This window comes from Taudactylus pleione, unplaced genomic scaffold, assembly GCF_031769625.1.
Source record: "Taudactylus pleione unplaced genomic scaffold, aTauple2 ptg001149l, whole genome shotgun sequence".
NCBI lineage: Eukaryota > Metazoa > Chordata > Amphibia > Anura > Myobatrachidae > Taudactylus > Taudactylus pleione.
The window spans coordinates 478,007-500,370 of NW_028285550.1; the positions used below are offsets into that span (position 1 = coordinate 478,007).

The 22,364-nt window shown below is 42.7% G+C and overlaps 1 protein-coding gene across 2 annotated transcripts in view; it reads right to left on the reverse strand.

Moving 5' to 3' along the window:
• BMPR2 (bone morphogenetic protein receptor type 2) overlaps nucleotides 1-22,364 on the reverse strand; it is a 260,939-nt gene that overhangs the window by 28,312 nt on the left and 210,263 nt on the right. For both annotated transcript variants that reach the window (XM_088462089.1, XM_088462088.1), the window contains exon 10: nucleotides 2,253-2,389. In XM_088462089.1, the coding sequence (XP_088318215.1) occupies nucleotides 2,253-2,389 (137 nt within the window). The remainder of the gene's footprint in view (nucleotides 1-2,252; nucleotides 2,390-22,364) is intronic.

The following is a 22,364-nucleotide window of genomic DNA, read 5'->3' on the forward strand; positions in this document are numbered from 1 at the left end:
CTGGGGTCTCAGGAGAGAGGAGCTGCAGTGTAACGTAACATCCATCACCTGGGGCCTCACGAGAGAGGAGCTGCAGTGTAACGTAACATCCATCACCTGGGGCCTCAGGAGAGAGGAGCTGCAGTGTAACGTAACATCCATCACCTGGGGTCTCAGGAGAGAGGAGCTGCAGTGTAACGTAATACCCATCACCTGGGACCTCAGGAGAGAGGAGCTGCAGTGTAACGTAACACCCATCACCTGGGGCCTCAGGAGAGAGGAGCTGCAGTGTAACGTAACATCCATCACCTGGGGTCTCAGGAGAGAGGAGCTGCAGTGTAACGTAATACCCATCACCTGGGACCTCAGGAGAGAGGAGCTGCAGTGTAACGTAACATCCATCACCTGGGGCCTCAGGAGAGAGGAGCTGCAGTGTAACGTAACATCCATCACCTGGGGTCTCAGGAGAGAGGAGCTGCAGTGTAACGTAATACCCATCACCTGGGACCTCAGGAGAGAGGAGCTGCAGTGTAACGTAATACCCATCACCTGGGGCCTCAGGAGAGAGGAGCTGCAGTGTAACGTAATACCCATCACCTGGGACCTCAGGAGAGAGGAGCTGCAGTGTAATGTAACATCCATCACCTGGGGTCTCAGGAGAGAGGAGCTGCAGTGTAACGTAATACCCATCACCTGGGACCTCAGGAGAGAGGAGCTGCAGTGTAACGTAACATCCATCACCTGGGGCCTCAGGAGAGAGGAGCTGCAGTGTAACGTAACATCCATCACCTGGGGTCTCAGGAGAGAGGAGCTGCAGTGTAACGTAATACCCATCACCTGGGGCCTCAGGAGAGAGGAGCTGCAGTGTAACGTAACATCCATCACCTGGGACCTCAGGAGAGAGGAGCTGCAGTGTAACGTAACATCCATCACCTGGGGTCTCAGGAGAGAGGAGCTGCAGTGTAACGTAATACCCATCACCTGGGACCTCAGGAGAGAGGAGCTGCAGTGTAACGTAATACCCATCACCTGGGGTCTCAGGAGAGAGGAGCTGCAGTGTAACATAACATCCATCACCTGGGGTCTCAGGAGATAGGAGCTGCAGTGTAACGTAACACCCATCACCTGGGACCTCAGGAGAGAGGAGCTGCAGTGTAACGTAATACCCATCACCTGGGACCTCAGGAGAGAGGAGCTGCAGTGTAACGTAATACCCATCACCTGGGACCTCAGGAGAGAGGAGCTGCAGTGTAACGTAATACCCATCACCTGGGGTCTCAGGAGAGAGGAGCTGCAGTGTAACGTAACATCCATCACCTGGGGTCTCAGGAGATAGGAGCTGCAGTGTAACGTAATACCCATCACCTGGGACCTCAGGAGAGAGGAGCTGCAGTGTAACGTAATACCCATCACCTGGGGTCTCAGGAGATAGGAGCTGCAGTGTAACGTAACATCAATCACCTGGGGTCTCAGGAGAGAGGAGCTGCAGTGTAACGTAATACCCATCACCTGGGACCTCAGGAGAGAGGAGCTGCAGTGTAACGTAACATCCATCACCTGGGGTCTCAGGAGATAGGAGCTGCAGTGTAACGTAATACCCATCACCTGGGACCTCAGGAGAGAGGAGCTGCAGTGTAACGTAATACCCATCACCTGGGGTCTCAGGAGATAGGAGCTGCAGTGTAACGTAACATCCATCACCTGGGGTCTCAGGAGAGAGGAGCTGCAGTGTAACGTAATACCCATCACCTGGGACCTCAGGAGAGAGGAGCTGCAGTGTAACGTAACATCCATCACCTGGGACTTCAATTTCAATTCTGGGATTTAGCGGTTTAATAAAATATATGTCTCTAAAATCACTCTATTCCTGTCAGTCTGACAGGATAATTGTTTACGAGGAGCACTGATACCACCCTGAGCATATGGTCACATACAGAGATAGGAGATGCCAGCTTACCAGGCATACCCTGAGCATATGGTCACATACAGAGATAGTGATGACAGCTTACCAGGCATACCCTGAGCATATGGTCACATACAGAGATAAAGATGCCAGCTTACCAGGCATACCCTGAGCATATGGTCACATACAGAGACAGGAGATGCCAGCTTACCATGCATACCCTGAGCATATGGTGACATACAGAGATAGGAGATGCCAGCTTACCATGCATACCCTGAGCATATGGTGACATACAGAGATAGGAGATGCCAGCTTACCAGGCATACCCTGAGCATATGGTCACATACAGAGATAGTAGATGCCAGCTTACCAGGCTGTTCTCTTTCCAGGCCTCTGGGAACTTAGGTCTCTGTTTTTCTCTGGATACCAATACTTGCATGTCCTCAAATGTAGGGTGATTGCCGGCCTCAACCTGGAATGCCATCTGATACTCGGGCACAGATTCCCCTGTACATAGATGATTATACCAATCAGTAACATATATTACACAACAATGCCATAGTGTCTTTCAGTAACATGTAATGCAGGAGAATGAATTGGAATGGAGTACCGTGTCAGTAACATGTAATGCAGGAGAATGAATTGGAATGGAGTACCGTGTCAGTTACATGTAGTGCAGGAGAATGAATTGGAATGGAGTACCGTGTCAGTTACATGTAATGCAGGAGAATGAATTGGAATGTAGTACCGTGTCAGTTACATGTAATGCTGGAGAATGAATTGGAATGGAGTACAGTGTCAGTTACATGTAATGCAGGAGAATGAATTGGAATGGAGTACAGTGTCAGTTACAGTAATGCAGGAGAATGAATTGGAATGGAGTACCGTGTCAGTTACATGTAATGCAGGAGAATGAATTGGAATGGAGTACTGTGTCAGTTACATGTAATGCAGGAGAATGAATTGGAATGGAGTACAGTGTCAGTAACATGTAATGCAGGAGAATGAATTGGAATGGAGTACCGTGTCAGTTACAGTAATGCAGGAGAATGAATTGGAATGGAGTACCGTGTCAGTTACATGTAATGCAGGAGAATGAATTGGAATGGAGTACCGTGTCAGTTACATGTAATGAAGGAGAATGATTTGGAATGGAGTACCGTGTCAGTAACATGTAATGCAGGACAATTAATTGGAATGGAGTACAGTGTCAGTAACATGTAATGCAGGAGAATGAATTGGAATGGAGTACTGTGGGTAATGCAGGAGAATGAATTGGAATGGAGTACAGTGTCAGTAACATGTAATGCAGGAGAATGAATTGGAATAGAGTACTGTGGGTAATGCAGGAGAATGAATTGGAATGGAGTACCATGTCAGTTACATGTAATGCAGGAGAATGAATTGGAATAGAGTACTGTGGGTAATGCAGGAGAATGAATTGGAATAGAGTACTGTGGGTAATGCAGGAGAATGAATTGGAATGGAGTACCGTGTCAGTAACATGTAATGCAGGAGAATGAATTGGAATGGAGTACCGTGTCAGTTACATGTAGTGCAGGAGAATGAATTGGAATGGAGTACCGTGTCAGTTACATGTAATGCAGAAGAATGATTTGGAATGGAGTACCGTGTCAGTTACATGTAATGCAGGAGAATGAATTGGAATGGTGTACCATGTCAGTTACATGTAATGAAGGAGAATTAATTGGAATGGAGTACCGTGTCAGTTACATGTAGTGCAGGAGAATGAATTGGAATGGAGTACCGTGTCAGTAACATGTAATGCAGGAGAAAGAATTGGAATGGAGAACCGTGTCAGTTACATGTAATGCAGGAGAATGAATTGGAATAGAGTACTGTGGGTAAAGCAGGAGAATGAATTGGAATAGAGTACTGTGGGTAATGCAGGAGAATGAATTGGAATGGAGTACCGTGTCAGTTACATGTAATGCAGGAGAATTAATTGGAATGGAGTACCGTGTCAGTTACAAGTAATGAAGGAGAATGATTTGGAATGGAGTACCGTGTCAGTAACATGTAATGCAGGAGAATGATTTGGAATGGAGTACCGTGTCAGTAACATGTAATGCAGGAGAATGAATTGGAATGGAGTACCGTGTCAGTAACATGTAATGCAGGAGAATGATTTGGAATGGAGTACCGTGTCAGTAACATGTAATGCAGGAGAATGAATTGGAATGGAGTACCGTGTCAGTAACATGTAATGCAGGAGAATGAATTGGAATGGAGTACAGTGTCAGTTACATGTAATGCAGGAGAATGAATTGGAATGGAGTACCATGTCAGTAACATGTAATGCAGGAGAATGAATTGGAATGTAGTACCGTGTCAGTTACATGTAGTGCAGGAGAATGAATTGGAATGGAGTACCGTGTCAGTTACATGTAGTGCAGGAGAATTAATTGGAATGGAGTACCGTGTCAGTAACATGTAATGCAGGAGAATGAATTGGAATGGAGTACCGTGTCAGTAATATGTAATGCAGGAGAAAGATTTGGAATGGAGAACCGTGTCAGTAACATGTAATGCAGGAGAATGAATTGGAATGGAGAACTGTGGGTAATGCAGGAGAATGAATTGGAATGGAGTACCGTGTCAGTTACATGTAATGCAGGAGAAAGAATTGGAATGGAGTACCATGTCAGTAACATGTAATGCAGGAGAATGAATTGGAATGTAGTACCGTGTCAGTTACATGTAGTGCAGGAGAATGAATTGGAATGGAGTACAGTGTCAGTTACATGTAATGCAGGAGAAAGAATTGGAATGGAGTACCGTGTCAGTAACATGTAATGCAGGAGAATGAATTGGACTAGAGTACTGTGGGTAATGCAGGAGAATGAATTGGAATAGAGTACTGTGGGTAATGCAGGAGAATGAATTGGAATGGAGTACCATGTCAGTTACATGTAATGCAGGAGAATGAATTGGAATGGAGTACCGTGTCAGTTACATGTAATGCAGGAGAAAGAATTGGAATGGAGTACCATGTCAGTAACATGTAATGCAGGAGAATGAATTGGAATGTAGTACCGTGTCAGTTACATGTAATGCAGGAGAAAGAATTGGAATGGAGTACCGTGTCAGTAACATGTAATGCAGGAGAATGAATTGGACTAGAGTACTGTGGGTAATGCAGGAGAATGAATTGGAATAGAGTACTGTGGGTAATGCAGGAGAATGAATTGGAATGGAGTACCATGTCAGTTACATGTAATGCAGGAGAATGAATTGAACTAGAGTACTGTGGGTAATGCAGGAGAATGAATTGGAATAGAGTACTGTGGGTAATGCAGGAGAATGAATTGGAATGGAGTACCATGTCAGTTACATGTAATGCAGGAGAATGAATTGGAATGGAGTACTGTGTCAGTTACATGTAATGCAGGAGAATGAATTGGAATGGAGTACCGTGTCAGTTACATGTAATGCAGGAGAATGAATTGGAATGGAGTACAGTGTCAGTTACATGTAATGCAGGAGAATGAATTGGAATGGAGTACAGTGTCAGTTACATGTAATGCAGGAGAATGAATTGGAATGGAGTACAGTGTCAGTAACATGTAATTCCGGAGAATGAATTGGAATGGAGTACTGTGTCAGTTACATGTAATGCAGGAGAATTAATTGGAATGGAGTACTGTGGGTAATGCAGGAGAATGAATTGGAATGGAGAACCGTGTCAGTTACATGTAATGCAGAAGAATGATTTGGAATGGAGTACCGTGTCAGTTACATGTAATGCAGGAGAATGAATTGGAATGGACTAATGTGTCAGTAACATGTAATACAGGAGAATACATTAGAATGAAATACCTAGGAGGGGGATAAATTAGGAGTGAATGATGGTAGGTTGGGGGAGAGTCTGGTAGAGCGAGGCAGGAAGTTCCATAGGTGGGGAGCAGTGCAAATCTTGGAGCTAGGAGGGACAAGAGAGGACAAGCAGAGAGGATGAGCTGGGGTGTATCTAGTGATGAGGTCTGATACATGAAGGGGAAGGAGAGGTTCTGAAATGAAGAGAAGCCTCGCTGCTGTATTCAGCCTGATAGTCAAGGAAGAGGACGTTACAGTAGACCAAGCAGGAGATAATGAGCCAATGGGCCCAAGCATTGGAGGAAACAGCAGGACTGGGAGAATGGGTGAAGATAATGGTGAAATCAGTGATGACACCGAGGTGGTAGGCTGGGGAACAAGAACTGTACATTGTCCATCCTGATAGTGATGGGGGGAGGGGGGGGGTTATGACGCCAAAAAGGGGAAAGTAAGCAAGTTCATATTTAGACAAGTTTGAGGTAGAGTTGGGATGTCCAGGTGAAAATGGCAGAAAGTCAGTATAACAAGAGGGAGAGGAAAGAGGGAACAGGGCAGATTGGGTGATACCTGTGCAGAGGTGGTAGTGTAGGATAAGAGGGAGAGGAAAGAGAGAACAGGGCAGATTGGGTGATACCTGTGCAGAGGTGGTAGTGTAGGATAAGAGGGAGAGGAAAGAGAGAACAGGGCAGATTGGGTGACACCTGAGCAGAGGTGGTAGTGTAGGATAAGAGGGAGAGGAAAGAGGGAACAGGGCAGATTGGGTGACACCTGTGCAGAGGTGGTAGTGTAGGATAAGAGGGAGAGGAAAGAGGGAACAGGGCAGATTGGGTGACACCTGAGCAGAGGTGGTAGTGTAGGATAAGAGGGAGAGGAAAGAGGGAACAGGGCAGATTGGGTGATACCTGAGCAGAGGTGGTAGTGTAGGATAAGAGGGAGAGGAAAGAGAGAACAGGGCAGATTGGGTGATAACTGAGCAGAGGTGGTAGTGTAGGATAAGAGGGAGAGGAAAGAGAGAACAGGACAGATTGGGTGATACCTGAGCAGAGGGGGTAGTGTAGGATAAGAGGGAGAGGAAAGAGAGAACAGGGCAGATTGGGTGATACCTGAGCAGAGGTGGTAGTGTAGGATAAGAGGGAGAGGAAAGAGAGAACAGGGCAGATTGGGTGATACCTGAGCAGAGGTGGTAGTGTAGGATAAGAGGGAGAGGAAAGAGAGAACAGGGCAGATTGGGTGATACCTGAGCAGAGGTGGTAGTGTAGGATAAGAGGGAGAGGAAAGAGAGAACAGGAGAGATTGGGTGATACCTGTGCAGAGGTGGTAGTGTAGGATAAGAGGGAGAGGAAAGAGAGAACAGGGCAGATTGGGTGATACCTGAGCAGAGGTGGTAGTGTAGGATAAGAGGGAGAGGAAAGAGAGAACAGGGCAGATTGGGTGATACCTGAGCAGAGGTGGTAGTGTAGGATAAGAGGGAGAGGAAAGAGAGAACAGGGCAGATTGGGTGATACCTGAGCAGAGGTGGTAGTGTAGGATAAGAGGGAGAGGAAAGAGAGAACAGGGCAGATTGGGTGATACCTGTGCAGAGGTGGTAGTGTAGGATAAGAGGGAGAGGAAAGAGAGAACAGGGCAGATTGGGTGATACCTGAGCAGAGGTGGTAGTGTAGGATAAGAGGGAGAGGAAAGAGAGCAGGAGAGATTGGGTGATACCTGTGCAGAGGTGGTAGTGTAGGATAAGAGGGAGAGGAAAGAGAGAACAGGGCAGATTGGGTGATACCTGAGCAGAGGTGGTAGTGTAGGATAAGAGGGAGAGGAAAGAGGGAACAGGACACATTGGGTGATACCTGTGCAGAGGTGGTAGTGTAGGATAAGAGGGAGAGGAAAGAGAGAACAGGACAGATTGGGTGATACCTGAGCAGAGGTGGTAGTGTAGGATAAGAGGGAGAGGAAAGAGAGAACAGGACAGATTGGGTGATACCTGAGCAGAGGTGGTAGTGTAGGATAAGAGGGAGAGGAAAGAGAGAACAGGGCAGATTGGGTGATACCTGTGCAGAGGTGGTAGTGTAGGATAAGAGGGAGAGGAAAGAGAGAACAGGACAGATTGGGTGATACCTGAGCAGAGGTGGTAGTGTAGGATAAGAGGGAGAGGAAAGAGAGAACAGGGCAGATTGGGTGATACCTGTGCAGAGGTGGTAGTGTAGGATAAGAGGGAGAGGAAAGAGAGAACAGGACAGATTGGGTGATACCTGAGCAGAGGTGGTAGTGTAGGATAAGAGGGAGAGGAAAGAGGGAACAGGGCAGATTGGGTGATACCTGAGCAGAGGTGGTAGTGTAGGATAAGAGGGAGAGGAAAGAGAGAACAGGGCAGATTGGGTGATACCTGTGCAGAGGTGGTAGTGTAGGATAAGAGGGAGAGGAAAGAGGGAACAGGACAGATTGGGTGATACCTGTGCAGAGGTGGTAGTGTAGGATAAGAGGGAGAGGAATGAGAGAACAGGACAGATTGGGTGATACCTGTGCAGAGGTGGTAGTGTAGGATAAGAGGGAGAGGAAAGAGGGAACAGGACAGATTGGGTGATACCTGTGCAGAGGTGGTAGTGTAGGATAAGAGGGAGAGGTAAGGGCTGGTAGCAGAGCCTTCAGGGACCCCAATACAGAGAGGAAGTAGAGGGAGATAAGAATCAGAATTCATTGAGGCTTAATTAATCCTTCCATCAATATTGGTCTATTTTTGAGGTTCAGTATTCTAACTGTCCGATGCTTGAATGTGTATTATTTATTGTTGCAATATGTTTTATATATGTGAATTTTATGTGATTTATTGGGTTTTTTTAAATTAATTTTGGAATATATTCATTTTTATACCAATTTGCACAATATATTCTGATTGGTTCCAACTTACAGCGCTATTTTATCCACTTTATTCTTTTATGTGAATATTCCAGCCTAGGCTGCTGAAGCTGACACCTTCTAGTACAGCTGCTGTGGAATTGGTGTAAAATACAGACGGGGAGATGTCGGCTCTCAATACAGACAGAGTCATCCCAAAGGCTGGGACCCTCCCGGTAAGTGTCTAACCCTCCCCCCTTAGTGTCTAACCCTCCCCCTTTAGTGCCTAACCCTCCCCCCTTAGTGCCTAACCCTCCCCCCTTAGTGCCTAACCCTCCCCCCTTAGTGCCTAACCATAAGCCTCCCCCCTTATTGTATAACCCTAAGCCTCCCCCCTTAGTGCCTAACCCTCCCCCCTTAGTGCCTAACCCTCCCCCCTTAGTGCCTAACCCTAAGCCTTCCCCCTTAGTGTTTAACCCTCCCCCCTTATTGTATAACCCTAAGCCTCCCCCCTTAGTGCTTAACCCTCCCCCCTTAGTGCCTAACCCTCCCCTTCCCCCCTTATTGTATAACCCTAAGCCTCCCCCCTTAGTGCCTAACCCTCCCCCCTTAGTGCCTAACCCTCCCCCTCCCCCTGGTGGTGACTGAACCTAACCCTCCTCCCCTTCCGCAGCCTAAACCTAAACCCCCCCCCCCCCACCTTGCTACAGTCTCCTTATGATCGGGATGCCGGCAGCCGGGGTTCCGACGTTGGCATCCCTAGTCATATCGGGATCCTGGCGTCGGTGTTCTCTCAGTGATCGGAATTCTGGCAGTCGGGATCCCGATCGTCAGGATATTACCTGCATCCCCTGGCAGCACCTGACTGGATCACTTTACTTTTGTTTTCTTTCAAGTAGGGTAAAGCACCCACAGAACCTGCATACAGAATTCTGCTAATGACTTTGGGATGTTTGGCTGCACATTGCATCATGTGGGAAATGCAGAAAGAGCTGCAACATACACAATGGCATTAGAAGCATTGCTGATTTCCACCACTAGGTGGCAGAGTTGTGATGCTAATTCTGCTGCTGCTGCTGCTGATACAGTGGGCCTGATTCAGAGCCGAACGCTCTGACCAGAGCGCTCGCTCTGAATCAGTGCCCTCCTCCATGAAAATGGAGCGGCCTCCTGGCCACTCGCATAGCTGTGGGTGACCACCCACAGCATATGCGAGCGTCCATGATGATGGTCGCGATGGTCTTGACCATCGCGACCATCGGGCTTGCGACGGAGACCCTGCGGTAGGGTCTCGCTGCCGCAAGCCCTGGAGTGATTTTGGCTCTATCAGAGCCAAAATCACTCCCACTGACATCACTAGTGATGTCAGTGGGGCCGGCTTCAGACGGTAGGCGTTCTGCCTCCGTCTGGCAGGCACGCCCCTGGCACGCCCACCAAAGGGGGCGTGCTGTCAATCAACATCGACAGCACGCCCCCTTTGGTGCGAGACCCGGAGTGATGGAGAGCCCGTCGCTCACCATGTCTCGCGCATGCGTACGACGGAGCTCCCTCCGTGGAGCGCATGCACAGTGGGGGAACATCGACCCGCTTGCGAGCGTCCTGCGCTCGCGAGCGGGTCTGAATGACCCCCAGTGTTTCCAAATTTTGTAATATTGCAAATACAGTCAGGTGCATAAATATTGGGACATTGACAAAATTGTCATATTTTGGCCTCTAGTCACCACCACAATGGCTTTGAAATGAAACAAACAAGATGTGATTTACCTGCAGACTTTCAGATTTAATTTGAGGGTAATTACATCCAAATCAGGTGAACGGTGTAGGAATTACAACAGTTTCTATATGTGCCTCCCACTTTTTAAGGGGCCAAAAGTAATGGGACAGACTAAACAATCCTAAATCTAACTTTCACTTTTTAATACTTTGTTGCAAATCCTTTGCAGGAAATTACAGCCTGAAGTCTGGAACGCATAGACATCACCAGACGCTGGGTTTCATCCCTGGTGATGCTCTGCCAGGCCTCTACTGCAAATGTCTTCAGTTCCTGCTTGTTCTTGGGGCATTTTCCCTTCAGTTTTGTCTTCATCAAGTGAAATGCATGCTCAATCGGATTCAGGTCAGGGGATTGACTTGGCCATTGCATAACATTCCACTTTTTAGCCTTAAAAATCTATTTGGTTGCTTTTGCAGTATGCTTCGGGTCATTGTCCATCTGCACTGTGAAGGGCCGTCCAATGAGTTCTGAAGCATCTGACTGAATATGAGCATATAATATTGCCCGAAACACTTCAGAGTGTTCTTGATTTGCCCAACTGTTGTGAAGGGGATTTTCTTCACCAGGGAAATAATTCTTCTGTCATCCACCACAGTTGTTTTCCGCGGTCTTCCGGGTCTTTTGGTGTTGCTGAGCTCTCCGGTGCGTTCTTTCTTTTTAAGAATGTTCCAAACAGTTGATTTGGCCACACCTAATGTTTTTGCTATCTCTCTGATGGGGTCGTTTAGATTTTTCAGCCTAATGATGGCTTCACTGATAGTGACATCTCTTTGGATCTCATATTGAGAGTCGACAGCAACTGATTCCAAATGCAAATGTCACACCTAGAATCAACTCCAGACCTTTTACCTGCTTAATTGATAATGAAATAACGAGGGAATAGCCCACACCTGTCCATGAAATAGCTTTTGAGTTGATAGTCCCATTACTTTTGGCCCCTTAAAAAGTGGGAGTCACATATAGAAACCGTTGTAATTCCTACACCGTTCACCTGATTTGGGTGTAATTACCCTCAAATTAAATCTGAAAGTCTGCAGGTAAATCACATCTTGTTTGTTTCATTTCAAAGCCATTGTGGTGGTGAATAGAGGCCAAAATATGAATATTCTGTCAATGTCCCAATATTTATGGACCTGACTGTAAATCTAAAAATTAACTAGCTTTCAAAAATGCAGCATTTCAATACAAATTAATGCAACAAAATTATACTGAATTCCATGTTCTGCTTCTTCCTTATAGACATTTTACTTTAGACTGCAATATTTACTGGGATTGAGGAATAAATTCCATTTTCTCCTAATTTGACCATAATGACATTATTATAAAAGATAGAAAACATGATATTAGCTAATATTCTGTAATCTCTATACCGGGAAGTGATGCCGATGAAATGGGCCGGATCGCACAGTGGGAGGGGCATAGGACTGCAGTGCAGTTTTTCTGGTACCGGACTATTTAGCGCTGTTGCCATAATTGCTCAGTATGATTTATATGCTACAGCCCAGATGACGGAGAACAGATTAGACTGGGGCCTAAATGGTGCACATCTAGTTCCCAAGGCCACGGGCGGCACAGCATCATACAGATATACAGGGTCCTATATACATCATACAGCTATACAGGATCCTATATACATCATCACAACATCATACAGCTATACAGGGTCCTATATACATCATCATACAGCTATACAGGGTCCTATATACATCATCACAGCATCATACAGATATACAGGGTCCTATATACATCATACAGCTATACAGGATCCTATATACATCATCACAACATCATACAGCTATACAGGGTCCTATATACATCATCATACAGCTATACAGGGTCCTATATACATCATCACAGCATCATACAGCTATACAGGGTCCTATATACATCATCATACAGCTATACAGGGTCCTATATACATCATCACAGCATCATACAGCTATAAAGGGTCATATATACATCATCATACAGCTATACAGGGTCCTATATACATCATCACAGCATCATACAGCTATAAAGGGTCCTATATACATCATCATACAGATATACAGGGTCCTATATACATCATCACAGCATCATACAGATATACAGGGTCCTATATACATCATCACAACATCATACAGCTTTACAGGGTCCTATATACATCATCACAGCATCATACAGCTATACAGGGTCCTATATACATCATCACAGCATCATACAGCTATAAAGGGTCATATATACATCATCATACAGCTATACAGGGTCCTATATACATCATCACAGCATCATACAGCTATAAAGGGTCCTATATACATCATCATACAGATATACAGGGTCCTATATACATCATCACAGCATCATACAGATATACAGGGTCCTATATACATCATCACAGCATCATACAGATATACAGGGTCCTATATACATAATCACAGCATCATACAGCTATACAGGGTCCTATATACATCATCACAGCATCAAACAGCTATATAGGGTCCTATATACATCATACAGCTATACAGGGTCCTATATACATCATCACAGCATCATACAGCTATACAGGGTCCTATATATCACATCACAGCATCATACAGCTATACAGGGTCCTATATACATCATCACAGCATCATACAGCTATACAGGATCCTATATACATAATCACAGCATAATACAGCTATACAGGGCCCTATATACATCACAGCATCATACAGCTATACAGGATCCTATATACATAATCACAGCATCATACAGCTATACAGGGTCCTATATACATCATCACAGCATCATACAGCTATACAGGGTCCTATATATCTCATCACAGCATCATACAGCCATACAAGGTCCTATATACATCATCATACAGCTATACAGGGTCCTATATACATCACAGCATCATACAGCAATACAGGGTCCTACATATCTCATCACAGCATCACACAGCTATACAGGGTCCTATAAACATCATCACAGCATCATACAGCTATACAGCTATACAGGGTCCTATATACATCATACAGCATCATACAGAGTCCTATATATCTCATCACAGCATCATACAGCAATACAGGGCCCTATATACTTCATCACAGCATCATACAGCTATACAGGATCCTATATACATCATCACAGCATCATACAGCTAAACAGGGTCCTATATATCTCATCACAGCATCATACAGCTATATAGGGTCCTATATACATCATCACATCATCATACAGCTATACAGGGTCCTATATACATCATCACAACATCATACAGCTATACAGGGTCCTATATACATCATCACAGCATCATACAGCTATACAGGGTCCTATATACATCATCACAGCATCATACAGCTATACAGGGTCCTATATACATCATCACAGCATCATACAGCTATAAAGGGTCCTATATACATCATCATACAGCTATACAGGGTCCTATATACATCATCACAGCATCATACAGATATACAGGGTCCTATATACATCATCACAGCATCATACAGCTATACAGGGTCCTATATACATCATCACAACATCATACAGCTATACAGAGTCCTATATACATCATCATAGCATCATACAGCTATACAGGGTCCTATACACATCATCATACAGCTATACAGGGTCCTATATACTTCATCACAGCATCATACAGCTATACAGGGTCCTATATACATCACAGCATCAAACAGCTATATAGGGTCCTATATACATCATACAACTATACAGGGTCCTATATACATCATCACAGCATCATACAGCTATACAGGGTCCTATATACATCATACAGCTATACAGGGTCCTATATATCACATCACAGCATCATACAGCTATACAGGGTCCTATATACATCATCACAGCATCATACAGCTATACAGGATCCTATATACATAATCACAGCATCATACAGCTATACAGGGTCCTATATATCTCATCACAGCATCATACAGCTATACAGGGTCCTATATACATCATCACAGCATCATACAGCTATACAGGATCCTATATACATCATCACAGCATCATACAGCTCTACAGGATCCTATATACAACACAGCATCATACAGCAATACAGGGTCCTACATATCTCATCACAGCATCACACAGCTATACAGGGTCCTATATACATCATCACAGCATCATACAGCTCTACAGGATCCTATATACATCATCATTACAGGATCATACAGCTATACAGGGCCCTATATACATCATCACAGCATCATACAGCTATACAGGATCCTATATACATCATCACAGCATCATACAGCTATACAGGGTCCTATATACATCACAGCATCATACAGCTATACAGGGTCCTATATACATAATTACAGCATCATACAGCTATACAGGGTCCTATATACATCATACAGCATCATACAGCTATACAGGGCCCTATATACTTCATCACAGCATCATACAGCTATACAGGATCCTATATACATCATCACAGCATCATACAGCTATACAGAGTCCTATATACATCATCACAGCATCATACACCTATACAGGGTCCTATATACATCATCATACAGCTATACAGGGTCCTATATACATCATCACAGCATCAAACAGCTATACAGGGTCCTATATACATAATCACAGCATCATACAGCTATACAGGGTCCTATATACATCATCACAGCATCATACAGCTATACAGGGTCCTATATATTTCATCACAGCATCATACAGCTATACAGGGTCCTATATATCTCATCACAGCATCATACAGCTATATAGGGTCCTATATACATCATCACATCATCATACAGCTATACAGGGTCCTATATACATCACAACATCATACAGCTATACAGGGTCCTATATACATCATCACAGCATCATACAGCTATACAGGGTCATATATCTCATCACATCATCATACAGCTATACAGGGTCCTATATACATCATCATACAGCTATACAGGGTCCAATATACATCATCACAGCATCATACAGCTATACAGGATCCTATATACATCATCACAGCATCATACAGCTATACAGGGTACAATATACATCATACAGCTATACAGGGTCCTATATATCTCATCACAGCATCATACAGCTATACAGGGTCCTATATACATCATCACAGCATCAAACAAATATACAGGATCCTATATACATCATCACAGCATCATACAGCTATACAGGATCCTATATGCATCATCACAGCATCATACATCTATACAGGATCCTATATACATCATCATTACAGCATCATACAGCTATACAGGGCCCTATATACATCATCACAGCATCATACAGCTATACAGGGTCCTATATACATCATCATTACAGCATCATACAGCTATACAGGGTCCTATATACATCATCACAGCATCATACAGCTATACAGGGCCCTATATACATAATCACAGCATCATACAGCTATACAGGGTCCTATATATCTCATTACAGCATCATACAGCTATACAGGGTCCTATATACATCATCACAGCATCATACAGCTATACAGGTCCTATATAGATCATCACAGCATCATACAGCTATACAGGATCCTATATACATCATCACAGCATCATACAGCTATACAGGGTCCCATATACATCATCACAGCATCATACAGCTATACAGGATCCTATATACATCATCACAGCATCATACAGCTATACAGGGTCCTATATACATCATCACAGCATCATACAGCTATACAGGATCCTATATACATCATCACAGCATCATACAGCTATACAGGGTCCTATATACATCATCACAGCATCATACAGCTATACAGTGTCCTATATATCTCATTACAGGATCATACAGCTATACAGGGTCATATATACATCACAGCATCATACAGCTATACAGGGTCCTATATACATCATCATACAGCTATACAGGGTCCTATTAACATCATCACAGCATCATACAGCTATACAGTGTCCTATATATCTCATTACAGGATCATACAGCTATACAGGGTCCTATATACATCATCATACAGCTATACAGGGTCCTATTAACATCATCACAGCATCATACAGCTATACAGTGTCCTATATATCTCATCACAGCATCATACAGCTATACAGGATCCTATATACATCATCACAGCATCATACAGCTATACAGGGTCCCATATACATCATCACAGCATCATACAGCTATACAGGATCCTATATACATCATCACAGCATCATACAGCTATACAGGGTCCTATATACATCATCACAGCATCATACAGCTATACAGGATCCTATATACATCATCACAGCATCATACAGCTATACAGGGTCCTATATACATCATCACAGCATCATACAGCTATACAGTGTCCTATATATCTCATTACAGGATCATACAGCTATACAGGGTCATATATACATCACAGCATCATACAGCTATACAGGGTCCTATATACATCATCATACAGCTATACAGGGTCCTATTAACATCATCACAGCATCATACAGCTATACAGTGTCCTATATATCTCATTACAGGATCATACAGCTATACAGGGTCCTATATACATCATCATACAGCTATACAGGGTCCTATTAACATCATCACAGCATCATACAGCTATACAGTGTCCTATATATCTCATTACAGGATCATACAGCTATACAGGGTCCTATATACATCATCATACAGCTATACAGGGTCCTATTAACATCATCACAGCATCATACAGCTATACAGTGTCCTATATATCTCATTACAGGATCATACAGCTATACAGGATCCTATATACATCACAGCATCACACAGCTATACAGGGTCCTATATACATCATACAGCTATACAGGGTCCTATATACATAATCATACAGCTATACAGAGTCCTATATACATCATCATGCAGCTATACAGAGTCCTATATACATCATCACAGCATCCTACAGCTATACAGGATCCTATATACATCATCACAGCATCATACAGCTATATAGGATCCTATATACATCATAGCATCATACAGCTATACAGGATCCTATATACATCATCACAGCATCATACAGCTATACAGGATCCTATATACATCATCACAGCATCATACAGCTATAGAGGGTCCTATATACATCATCACAGCATCATACAGCTATACAGGGTCCTATATACATCATCACAGCATCATACAGCTATACAGGGTCCTATGTACATAATTACAGCATCATACAGCCATACAGGGTACTATATACATAATTACAGCTATACAGAGTCCTATATACATCATCACAGCATCATACAGCTATACAGGGTCCTATATACATCACAGAATCATACAGCTATACAGGGTCCTATATACATCATCACAGCATCATACAGCTATACAGGGTCCTATATACATCATCACAGCATCATACAGCTATACAGGGTCCTATATACATCATACAGCTATACAGGGTCCTATATATATCATCACAGCATCATACAGCTATACAGGGTCCTATATACATCATCACAGCATCATACAGCTATACAGGGTCCTATATACATCATCACAGTATCATACAGCTATACAGGGTCCTATATACATCATCACAGTATCATACAGCTCTACAGGGTCCTATATACATCATCACAGCATCATACAGCTCTACAGGGTCCTATATACATCATCACAGCATCATACAGCTCTACAGGGTCCTATATACATCATCACAGCATCATACAGATATACAGGGTCCTATATACATCATCACAGCATCATACAGATATACAGGGTCCTATATACATCATACAGCATCATACAGCTATAGAGTCCTATATACATCATCACAGCATCATACAGCTATACAGGGTCCTATATACATAATTACAGCATCATACAGCTATACAGAGTCCTATATACATCATCACAGCATCATACAGCTATACAGGGTCCTATATACATCATCACAGCATCATACAGCTATACAGGGTCCTATATACATCATCATACAACTATACAGGGTCCTATATTCAACATCACAGCATCATACAGCTATACAGGGTCCTATATACATCATCATACAGCTATACAGGGTCCTATATACTTCATTACAGCATCATACAGCTATACAGGGTCCTATATACATCATCATACAGCTATACAGGGTCCTATATACATCATCACAGCATCATACAGCTATACAGGATCCTATATACATCATCACAGCATCATACAGCTATACAGAGTCCTATATACATCATCACAGCATCATACAGCTATACAGGGTCCTATATACATCATCACAGCATCATACAGCTATACAGAGTCCTATATACATCATTACAGCATCATACAGCTATACAGGGTCCTAAATACATCATCACAGCATCATACAGCTATACAGGGTCCTATATACATCATACAGCTATACAGGTTCCTATATACTTCATTACAGCATCATACAGCTATACAGGGTCCTATATACATCACAGCATCATACAGCTATACAGGGTCCTATATACATCACAGCATCATACAGCTATACAGGGTCCTTAATACATAACAGCATCATACAGCTATACAGGGTCCTATATACATCATCATACAGCTATACAGGGTCCTATATACATCATCATACAGCTATACAGGGTTCTACATGCATCATCACAGCATCATACAGCTATACAGGATCCTATATACATCATCACAGCATCATACAGCTATACAGGATCCTATATACATCATCACAGCATCATATAGCTATACAGGGTCCTATATACATCATACAGCTATACAGGGTCCTATATACATCATACAGCTATACAGGGTCCTATATACATCATACAGCATCATACAGCTATACAGGATCCTATATACATCATACAGCTATACAGGGTCCAATATACATCATACAGCATCATACAGCTATACAGGATCCTATATACATCATCACAGCATCATACAGCTATACAGGGTCCTATATACATCATCACAGCATCATACAGCTATACAGGTCCTATATAGATCATCACAGCATCATACAGCTATACAGGATCCTATATACATCATCACAGCATCATACAGCTATACAGGGTCCCATATACATCATCACAGCATCATACAGCTATACAGGATCCCATATACATCATCACAGCATCATACAGCTATACAGGGTCCTATATACATCATCATAGCATCATACAGCTATACAGGATCCTATATACATCATCACAGCATCATACAGCTATACAGGGTCCTATATACATCATCACAGCATCATACAGCTATACAGTGTCCTATATATCTCATTACAGGATCATACAGCTATACAGGGTCATATATACATCACAGCATCATACAGCTATACAGGGTCCTATATACATCATCATACAGCTATACAGGGTCCTATTAACATCATCACAGCATCATACAGCTATACAGGGTCCTATATATCTCATTACAGGATCATACAGCTATACAGGATCCTATATACATCACAGCATCACACAGCTATACAGGGTCCTATATACATCATACAGCTATACAGGGTCCTATATACATAATCATACAGCTATACAGAGTCCTACATACATCATCATGCAGCTATACAGAGTCCTATATACATCATCACAGCATCCTACAGCTATACAGGATCCTATATACATCATCACAGCATCATACAGCTATACAGGGTCCTATATATCTCATCACAGCATCATACAGCTATACAGGATCCTATATACATCATCACAGCATCATACAGCTATACAGGGTCCTATATACATCATCACAACATCATACAGCTATACAGGGTCCTATATACATCATCACAGCATCATACAGCTATACAGGGTCCTATGTACATAATTACAGCATCATACAGCTATAGAGGGTACTATATACATAATTACAGCTATACAGAGTCCTATATACATCATCACAGCATCATACAGCTATACAGGGTCCTATATACATCATCACAGCATCATACAGCTATACAGGGTCCTATATACATCATCACAGCATCATACAGCTATACAGGGTCATATATACGTCATCACAGCATCATACAGCTATACAGGGTCCTATATACATCATACAGCTATACAGGGTCCTATATATATCATCACAGCATCATACAGCTATACAGGGTCCTATATACATCATCACAGCATCATACAGCTATACAGGGTCCTATATACATCATCACAGTATCATACAGATATACAGGGTCCTATATACATCATCACAGCATCATACAGCTCTACAGGGTCCTATATACATCATCACAGCATCATACAGCTCTACAGGGTCCTATATACATCATCACAGCATCATACAGATATACAGGGTCCTATATACATCATCACAGCATCATACAGATATACAGGGTCCTATATACATCATACAGCATCATACAGCTATAGAGTCCTATATACATCATCACAGCATCATACAGCTATACAGGGTCCTATATACATAATTACAGCATCATACAGCTATACAGAGTCCTATATACATCATCACAGCATCATACAGCTATACAGGGTCCTATATACATCATCACAGCATCATACAGCTATACAGGGTCCTATATACATCATCATACAGCTATACAGGGTCCTATATTCAATATCACAGCATCATACAGCTATACAGGGTCCTATATACATCATCACAGCATCATACAGCTATACAGGGTCCTATATACTTCATTACAGCATCATACAGCTATACAGGGTCCTATATACATCATCATACAGCTATACAGGGTCCTATATACATCATCACAGCATCATACAGCTATACAGGGTCCTATATACATCATACAGCTATACAGGGTCCTATATACATCATACAGCTATACAGGGTCCTATATACATCATACAGCATCATACAGCTATACAGGATCCTATATACATCATACAGCTATACAGGGTCCTATATACATCATCACAGCATCATACAGCTATACAGGGTCCTATATACATCATCACAGTATCATACAGCTATACAGGATCCTATATACATCATCACAGCATCATACAGCTATACAGAGTCCTATATACATCATCACAGCATCATACAGCTATACAGGGTCCTATATACATCATCACAGCATCATACAGCTAGACAGAGTCCTATATACATCATTACAGCATCATACAGCTATACAGGGTCCTACATACATCATCACAGCATCATACAGCTATACAGGGTCCTATATACATCATACAGCTATACAGGTTCCTATATACTTCATTACAGCATCATACAGCTATACAGGGTCCTATATACATCACAGCATCATACAGCTATACAGGGTCCTATATACATCACAGCATCATACAGCTATACAGGGTCCTTAATACATAACAGCATCATACAGCTATACAGGGTCCTATATACATCATCATACAGCTATACAGGGTCCTATATACATCATCATACAGCTATACAGGGTTCTACATGCATCATCACAGCATCATACAGCTATACAGGATCCTATATACATCATCACAGCATCATACAGCTATACAGGATCCTATATACATCATACAGCTATACAGGGTCCAATATACATCATACAGAATCATACAGCTATACAGGATCCTATATACATCATCACAGCATCATACAGCTATACAGGGTCCTATATACATCATAGAGCTATACAGGGTCCTATATACATTACAGCATCACACAGCTATACAGGGTCCTATATACATCATACAGCTATACATGGTCCTATATACATAATCATACAGCTATACAGAGTCCTATATACATCATCATGCAGCTATACAGAGTCCTATATACATCATCACAGCATCATACAGCTATACAGGGTCCTATATATCTCATCACAGCATCATACAGCTATACAGGATCCTATATACATCATCACAGCATCATACAGCTATACAGGGTCCTATATACATCATCACAGCATCATACAGCTATTCAGGGTCCTATATACATAATTACAGCATCATACAGCTATACAGGGTCCTATATACATAATTACAGCTATACAGAGTCCTATATACATCATCACAGCATCATACAGCTATACAGGGTCCTATATACATCATACAGCTATACAGGGTCCTATATATATCATCACAGCATCATACAGCTATACAGGATCCTATATACATCATC